At 60.4% G+C, this 8,146-nt stretch overlaps 1 protein-coding gene across 1 annotated transcript; it reads right to left on the bottom strand.

Moving 5' to 3' along the window:
* Positions 1–309: 309 nt before the first annotated feature.
* CHRD (chordin) lies at positions 310–8,122 on the bottom strand. The gene is made up of 21 exons (XM_024768007.1): positions 8,045–8,122; positions 7,437–7,566; positions 7,170–7,298; positions 6,974–7,073; positions 6,764–6,851; positions 6,264–6,405; positions 6,008–6,148; positions 5,841–5,923; positions 5,617–5,764; positions 5,351–5,457; positions 5,107–5,226; positions 4,306–4,462; positions 3,739–3,959; positions 3,187–3,300; positions 2,591–2,863; positions 2,419–2,512; positions 2,249–2,305; positions 1,778–1,881; positions 1,205–1,307; positions 569–723; positions 310–446 (listed from the first exon to the last, which is right to left on the bottom strand). The coding sequence occupies exons 1-21, from the start codon at positions 8,072–8,074 to the stop codon at positions 387–389; spliced, it is 2,556 nt and encodes an 851-aa protein (XP_024623775.1). The 5' UTR covers positions 8,075–8,122; the 3' UTR covers positions 310–386.
* Between the last annotated feature and the right edge of the window lie 24 nt (positions 8,123–8,146).

Raw genomic sequence — 8,146 nt, 5'->3', positions numbered from 1 at the left:
GCAGGGAGGGCACAGCAGAGCTCCTCTGTTCTGGTCCCAGAAAGATCAGAATTTTTTCAGCATGTCAGCACACACCAGTTGCATGACTTTAGCCTAGCTGCCTGATTCCTCTGGGCGTCAGAAATCTCATTCCTAAAGAAAAGGCAATCACGAACAAGTCCACAAGTTTGCTGTGACGGGGCGGGGGACGGGGTGGCACTTGTGCAGCAGTGGGCGCTATTCCCGCCACACGGCAGGGGCTCCCTTCCCTCCCCAGGCGTCCCACAGGCAGCCCGGAGCTGCTGCCCCAGGCCCCTCACTTACACCGCCGCCGGGCTGTGCAGTGGGAACAGCAACGGCTCTCCTTCCCTGGGCCGCAGGACAGTGGCAGTGAACAGTCATCCCGCTCACAGTGGGGCACCCCTGCCTGGTGCAGGACAGACCAGATCCTGAGGGTCCCTGAGGTGCTGGGGCACAGCGGCCTTCAGCCTCTTGGGGGAAGCCCACCCCCAGGAGCCTGCCCTCCCTGGGAAGTTCCCCTCCCCCAGGCCAGGCCCCCAATGCCCGCCTCACACAAGCCCTCACTTACCCCACATCTGCAGGTGATACAGCTCATCTCCCCAAAGGGGGGCACCGAAGGGTGCCAGCTCTGGCTCTCCGGGAACCACTGCCCTGCAAAACGGCAGCCCCGGGGCCCATCAGCCTGCATGGGGTCCCCCAGTTGGGGGTGGGCCCCTGACCCCACTGTTGGCAGGGAGAGAAGGAGGGAAGGAGGGAGAGGTCAGTAGATGTGAGCTCTGTGAGGGCCACCCAGGTTTTATTTGTCACCAGCAGTTTCTGGCACTTAGTAGGTGATAAGTTTGGATGGATGGATGGATGGATGGATGGATGGATGGATGGATGGATGGATGGATGGATGGGTGGATGGGTGGATGGGTGGATGGATGAGTGGATGGGTGGATGGATGGGTGGATGGGTAGATGGATGGGACAGGAACTGGATCCCATCACAGCCCACTAACACATGCACATTCTTTCCAGTGCGTGTAGATCCCTGGCTCCAGGCTAGGCACAGAGCAATGCTGGGTAAATACTGATTTAGCTGAGACATCCCTTCCATCCACCCTCACTAGGCATCCCCTCACCATGCATCCCCCCACCCCGACCCAGGACAAGGACAAAAAGCCTTATCTGCCCCAAGAAGCCTCAGTGCCCACCCCCCTCACCTGGACACTGTTTGCAGCAGTCAGTGGGGTTGGCACGGACAGGCTGGGCACAGGCCAGCCGGGGACACTGCACCTTCTCACAGTGCACCTCTCCAGTGCCCCCCTGTAGGGATCCATTGAGTGAGGGGTATCAGGAAAAAGGAGGAGCACATAAGCCTCCTGCTTCCTCCCTCTCCTTTCCCATACCTCCAAAGTAATACATCCCTGGCCTTTTACTCAGAGGCCCTGGGCTGGGGCTTTTTATGTACCTGAACTCAAATCCTCATTGTGGCCCTGCAAGGTAGGTGCTACCACATCTGCTTATGGGAGAGGAAAGTGAGACTCAGGGACGCACAGAAAGTGCCCAGGGTTACATGGAGCTAGTCAGCTGGCAGAGCCAGAGTTCACACCCAAATCAGTCCGTGCCCTTTTCCTTTATAGGAAGCCAGCTCTCAGAGCTCAGGGAACTCTTCTCATGTTATTTTGATCCTTGAGCCCTCCTCACCAAGACTGGGCTTTCCTCTCCTACCAGCCCCCTCCCCAGCTCTGCAGACCCGCTGGGTTCCAGCACCACAGAAGACTGGGTGGCCATACCTTGCAGGTGCAGACAGCACACTTAATTAAGCCAAATGGGGGCACGACAGGGTGCCACCGGGTGCCCGCTGCCCGCCAGCTCCGGTCGCCATCAAAATAGCAGCCTGGTGGGGGACAGTGCCCAGCTGCCATTAGCACTGAGTTCATTGGCTGGGCCCACAACCCAGGACTGAGCCTCAGGCCAACCCCACAGTAGTCTAACCGCAGGGCCCACTTGTGGGCCAGTGAATCTGATGAAGTCTATCAGGTGTCACTTGTAACCTGTGCCCCTCAGCCTCCCTCCACCCCCATAAACACCCTCCCCCTCCCATCCCCCACCCCGTCCCACCCAACAGCTCTAGGTGTCACTTGTAACCTGTGCCCCTCAGCCTCCCTCCACCCCCATAAACACTCTCCCCCTCCCATCCCCCACCCCGTCCCACCCAACAGCTCCTCTGGATTCCCTACCCCTCCACGCCCACTTCTGCTCACCCTCTCCAGGGTCCCTGTTCTTCGGCAGCCCCGGCAGGTCTCCGACATCTTGCTTCTCTGTGGATCCAAAGTAGTGAAAGCAGACGGTGGCCCCCTCCTTCCCTCCGCAGAGGCCTCACGCCCACACGGTGGACCCTCCATTACCCTCTCCGCTCCTGCAGGGCACTCACCCGGGCACACAGGGCAGCACTGATCCGGCGCCTGCACCGGGCTTGGGCAGCTGGTTGGTGGGCACACCATGGGGTCACAGATCACCGTGCGTCTCTACGGGGAGAGGTTGGGGGTTGACTGCGATCCTGACCCAGAACCCAGGCCCCAGTGTGCCCTTCCAGGGCCTCCTACCTGGCAGGTGCAGAGCGAGCAGAGCGGGTCATAGTTAGGAGCCCAGCGAGCCCCATGGGGGCGCTGCTGCCCCTCGAAGAAGCAGGTGTTGGGGTCTCGGAGCCGCCCAGGGCCACCAGGTTTGGCTGGCGCTGGGGCATCTGGGCCTAGCACAGCGGGCAGCGCGGCCACCTCGGCCACCACTGCATCCAGAGCCCCGGGCACCCGTATTTCTTCGGCCCCTGCTGCCGCCAGGCGCAGGCCGCCCGCCTCGCACTGGTTGGCGATGTGCACCTGAGAGGAGAGGCAGGTTGAGGCAGCGCCCGGGCTCCCCCTTGCGTCTCCACCAGCAGCAGCCAGTCAGCCCAAGACACCCTGAGCGCCCCTGAGCCCCAGGAGGATGCTATTATCCACGGCAATCATCCCAGCTGCCAAGGACAGATGGTCAGCTACCAGCCTCATTAAGTACCTCGTCTGGCTTCAGCCTCCCGACCAGTGAGGAGGGAGTGTGTGTGATTCTACCAGCCCCGGGGTTCAGAGAAAGCAAGGGACTGACTAAGGCACACAGTGATAGCCCAACACTGGACCATCCCCACCGGCCCGCACTGCCTGCCTACCTGCCCTCGCAGCTCCCCTTGGGGGCTACCCTTGGTGGTGATCAGCAAGGAGGCGGAGCCCTGTGCCAGGTGCCGCAGCAGCTCAGGCTCCAGATCCTTGACCACGCCCTGCGCCTGTGAGTAGACAGAATCAGGGACGGGAACAAGGCACCCTAGGGCTGAGCCTACCACGCCCAGTTCGCGGGTAAGGACACTGAGGCCCAGGGAGATTAAGTAAGGCCTCCAGGATAGCAAAGCCCAGCGGCGATGGTGTAGAGCTCAGAAGCCAGGTCTCTCTAGCCCCGATTCCATGGCAACCCACCCCACGTCGGGGGCCTGGTCCATCCCACATACCCCTCTGGAGGTTCAGGATATTACATACTATCCAAGAGATCCCACCAGAGTAGGACGCAGGAGAGAGGATGGATAATAAAAGGCTGAGTCAGATGCATACCCGGGTCTGTCTGACTCCTGAGGCTGCCTGCTCTCTGCTTCTCCTGCCAAAGGCCCACACAGCCTTTCATGCGAGAAAGTAGATCTTTTCCAAACTGCCTCCCACCATCACGTCCTCACCTCTGGGCCATAGAATCCCTTCAGCAGCCGCCGGGGCCCTGGCATCCCAGGAGGCCCAAGGAGGTGGGCAGTGATGGTGCCCTGTTCTGAGCCACCAAGCCCAGCCAGCAGCACTTCATAGTGCAGATGACAGTGGGTATCCAGGGAGAGCCAGGCATGCCCTGCTGCCTGGCTCTGCACGGGGGGCAACACCAGGGCTCCTGCCAGGGGCACAGGTAGTGCTGGATCCAGACAGAGGAGAGGTGACAGATGAGAAGGTGGCCTAGAGCAGCGACTCAATCCCGGCATTCCCCGTCTCCCCCAACACGGACTCCACGAGCTGCCAGGCACTGTCCACAGGCCCAGGGCTGGGGCAGCAGCAAGTGAGAGCCCTGCACCGTGTGTGGTAACAGGGAGGGTCTCCCGGCAGGGCCACCCTACACATCCCCACCTTCTCCAGATGCCAACTGGAGCTCAGGCACAGAGAAAGACACCACGCCAGACTCTGGCCCTCTGGCACCATCCCTCACATGCTTGAGTCACAGGTTAGAGGACACCAAAGGGCAGGCAGACCCCTGGAGCACTCACTATCATGGCGGGCGCTGTGCCCACTGTAGGGCAGGGCAGCCACGTGCCCCCGCAGCTCTCCATCTGGGAAGTCCTTGGTGCCCACGTTCAGGAACAGCTCATTCTGCAGCAGCATATGAGCCCCCCGGGCACCCAGCCCAGGGCAGACACCCACAGCCTGGGGGGCAGGGAAGGGTGAGCCCCAGCTGTAGCCTGCCGGGTCCCAGATGAACCCCTCCTCAGCTTTCACACAAGCCCAAGATTCTGAACCCTTTCCATGTTTTGTGCCCCCACTAAACCCATACACACTTCCTCACACCAGTAACACTGGATAAGAACCTGGTGGGCCCAGGTTCAAGTCCCTTGCCTGCCACTTCCTACCTATGCAACCATCTTGAGGAGTTATTTAATCTCTCTGATCCTTCACTTCGCCATCTATAAATGAGTACTGTGAGGGCCAAAAATAACAGAAGCAAGACAACCAGTACAGTTTGTGACACATAGAAAGGCTCGATAAATGGCAGCCACTGCGATCACGTTTGCTATTACGTGATCTGCTGCACTGATCTCCCTGTATAACCCCTTCCACTTGACATGAGCTTCCTGAAGACAGGGGCCACATCTGATTTTCTCTGTACTGCAGGCTTTAGCCTGAGACTCACTAAAAAATGTGTCCAGTGAATCAATGCATCAGTGAGAGAGCCTGTGAGTGAGTGAATGATGCGGAACATCCCTGCTCATCCAACATGGCTTCCCACAGCCCCCGGCACTGTCAGCTCTGGTGCCTGGGACCTGCAGCTCTGCCCTGCCTGAAGCACTCACCATGTATCCTCCCGGCTGGAGTCCAGCCATGTGGCACAGGACAGTGTGCTGGTTCCTCCGCTGAGGCTTGGTCTCCAGCGTCATGGCCACCACCTCGCTGCCTGTACCTACCACCTGTACCTGGAGGGCAGGGTCAGGGAGGGCAAACTGGAGTAGCAGAGAAGGCCTGGGCCCTGAACTGTTGCAGGCCAAAGCCCCGCCCTGCTCTGCTGCCCTCCCACCTCCTCCATCCCCCAGCTCTTACTTGGTAGATCAGGGAGCCATTTCCTAGCAGTGTAAGGCTGGCCGAGCCGGCTGCACCTGTCTGAACGGGGATCAGGGCATCGGCCCCACAAAGGACACTTTGCAGAACTGCAGAGGGTCAAGACAGGTGGAGGCAAGCTTGCTGCATGGCCATTCACATCCCCAGCCCCCAGGATCCCTCCTATACCCCCCCAGCCCCTCCTCTGGCACTTCTCCGTGCCTCTCAGTTGTGTGTGCCCCGGGGTGCCAGGCTTCGCCCTGCCTCACCATCACAGCTCTGCCTGGCAGCAATGTGTCCACTGATGCGCAGCCCTGACCCACTTGCCCTCTCCAGGGCCATCTGCAGCTCCCCCAGCACCAGCCAGTCCATCTCCTGGGCTGTCAGGTTGGGCAGCACTTCAGCAAAGCCCGGCTCCTGGGGGCAGAGCAGGGTATGGTGGGCACAGCAAGAGGCCAGAACCGGTGGCAGTAAGAGCCAGATCCTTGCTCACCTGGGCCGAGGCATTGGCCTGGAGCTCTCGCAGTAGCTTCCCCTGGTGTAGAATCTGGAGCCGCAAGGGAACCTGGGCTGGTCCTGCAACAGCCACACATGTGGATACCTCTGAAACATAGGTGATCTCCCTACCCTCCTCCTATGTGCTGCCCCCATTCCACTTACCCCCACTCCTGGCTTCCAGCAGCCCACGGAAGAGCAGCAAAAAATGCAAGGAGTCCTCTGTGTCACTGAGCGTGAGGAGGGCAATGCCCCCTATGCCCTGCTGTGGGGGGCCTTCCAGGGTCAGGATGGCACTGAAGGTCTCTGTGGGAGAAAGGACCATGAGAGCCCACCAGAAAGTCCCCTCCTCAGCCCACTCCATTCCTGGGGGTAGAGAAGACTCCAAACTTCATGTCCAGGGGCTGTTTGCTCCCCTCACCTGCGGCCAGGGCCCGATGCCGGATGAGAGGCCCCCAGACCTCCCCTGAAGGGTGACTGGGTGTCACGAGTGCCACATGCAGCTGTTCTGCCCTAAGGAGCCGCAGAGACAACCGAGGCACTGCTCGCCACACCCCACAGACCTGGAACAGAGAGATAAGAAGACTCTACTCAGAATGCAGGACAGGCCTGCTGAGAGGCCCATGTCTGGTGAGGAAGGAATATGGGAAGCTGCCCCCAGGCCCTCCTAGGAAGTTTGAGAAGGGGCCCTGGAGCCAGATGCCAGGGTCCAAATCCTGGCTCCACCACTTACTAGCTGTGTGACCTTGAGCAAGTCACATTCTGCTACTGAGCCTCAGTTCCCTCATCTGTAAAATGGGCATCATAATGTCAGTGCCTTTCTCCCACTGGGCTGTTGTGAGGACCCAAGCAGGTAATGCAGAACATGCTCTCAGCACAGCGCCCAGACTGGATAAGCACTCATAAACGGCATCATCTCACCAGGCCATCTTGGGTAGGGGCTGCAGGGTGTTCAAACAGGATGCTGCCAGTGGAGTCTGAGAAGCGGATTCGGGTAAGGCGGTCCAGCCTGGTAATGAGAGTACCCTGAGCACGGACTCCGAGCCTGAGCCAGAAGCAGCCCCTCCAGCCTCCCCAATTCTCCCTCCCTGGCCTCCAGCTGACCCCTCCTCCCTCCTTCCCCTTTCTCACCGCCGGTAGGAGATGGAGAACCGCAGACTAGAGCGCAGCAGTGACACTCGGGCCCGTGCCACCGCTTGCGACCTTGGCCCTGTCAGCAGCGCCACGAAGTCTGTGAGGGAAGGAAGATATCCCTAGTACCGTCACCCGCTGCTGCAGCCCGGCCCCAACCATGACCCCGGTCCTCACTTGCGCAGCCCCTGCCTACCCGTGTGGCCATCTCCACGCCCCCGATCCTCAGCTCCGGGCTCCCCGCGGTCGCTGTAGCTTCGGTGCTCTGGGTCCCGCGGATACTCGAAGGCCAGGCCCGTTGGCTGCTTTTCCGGACCGCTGCGCTCTGAACCGGGGGTGGGGGATGCAGGTTTCAGCTGGGCACGACGAGGGCCAGTTGGCCGCTCCATTCGCTCCATCCGCGTGGCCCAGGACCAAGCATCGCGGCCCTGCTGCCCTCCTCTCACCGCGGAGCGGGCCTTACCCTGGGGGCAGGTCTGGCAGCAGTGTCCGGGCAGCTGGCGCGGCTGCCCGCAGGCCAGGGTTGGGCACTCAGGTTTGATGTTCTTGCAGCTGACCCTGCCCGCGCCCCTTGCGCGGCGACCCCACTGAGGCTGCTCGCAGAGAAGACGGGAAAACCGAATGAGGGCAATACGCTGTTGGTGGGACTCAGAGGTGAGCCGAGAGGAGGCACGGGACCAGGGCAAGGTCCTCCCACGGGGTGAGACTGCTCTGCTACATACAAGCTGCATAACTCTAGACAAGTTACTTAACCTCGATGGGCCGTAGGGTCCCTATCTGAAAAATGAGAGTCATGATAGTATCTATCTAGCATGGTTGTACTAGGAGTTAAGAGAGAGACAGACGAAATGGAGTTGGCAAAGAGCCTGACACACAGTGGGTGATCAATAATAGGCAACACCTGAGACTTGAAGGGGGCTCTTCCTCCCCGCTTCCTCCGTCAGAAAAATATCCCAAGTATCTGCAGACTGACTTCTCTTTCTTCAGCAACTCCGAGTCCCTCCGGCGTCCCAAGACCCCATAGGTCCCCGACCCGCGAGGGCCCCGGCCACGGCCATTGGGTCCACTCACCGCCTCGCAGGCACACAACACGCAGCGCATCACCCCGAAGGGCTCCCCCAGGTCCGGGTGCCACGTCTCGTCCAAGGCATAGACCTTCCCGCCGAAGGAGCA

Source organism: Neophocaena asiaeorientalis, unplaced genomic scaffold (assembly GCF_003031525.2).
Source record: "Neophocaena asiaeorientalis asiaeorientalis breed wild unplaced genomic scaffold, Neophocaena_asiaeorientalis_V1.1 scaffold225, whole genome shotgun sequence".
In the NCBI taxonomy this organism is placed as follows: domain Eukaryota; kingdom Metazoa; phylum Chordata; class Mammalia; order Artiodactyla; family Phocoenidae; genus Neophocaena; species Neophocaena asiaeorientalis.
The sequence above is the reverse complement of the archived record's forward strand: the minus strand, read 5'-3'. Positions and strand labels throughout refer to the sequence as shown.

Excerpts from the sequence above, each read along its gene's own strand:
- CHRD (XM_024768007.1), bottom strand. The coding sequence starts at position 8,074 with ATGCGCTGCGTGTTGTGTGCCTGCGAGGCG. Across the intron at positions 7,567-8,044 it reads TGTTGTGTGCCTGCGAGGCG|CCTCAGTGGGGTCGCCGCGC; the intron begins GTGAGTGGACCC and ends CTCTGCGAGCAG. Across the intron at positions 2,306-2,418 it reads GTGCTGCCCTGTGTGCCCGG|AGAAGCAAGATGTCGGAGAC; the intron begins GTGAGTGCCCTG and ends TTGGATCCACAG.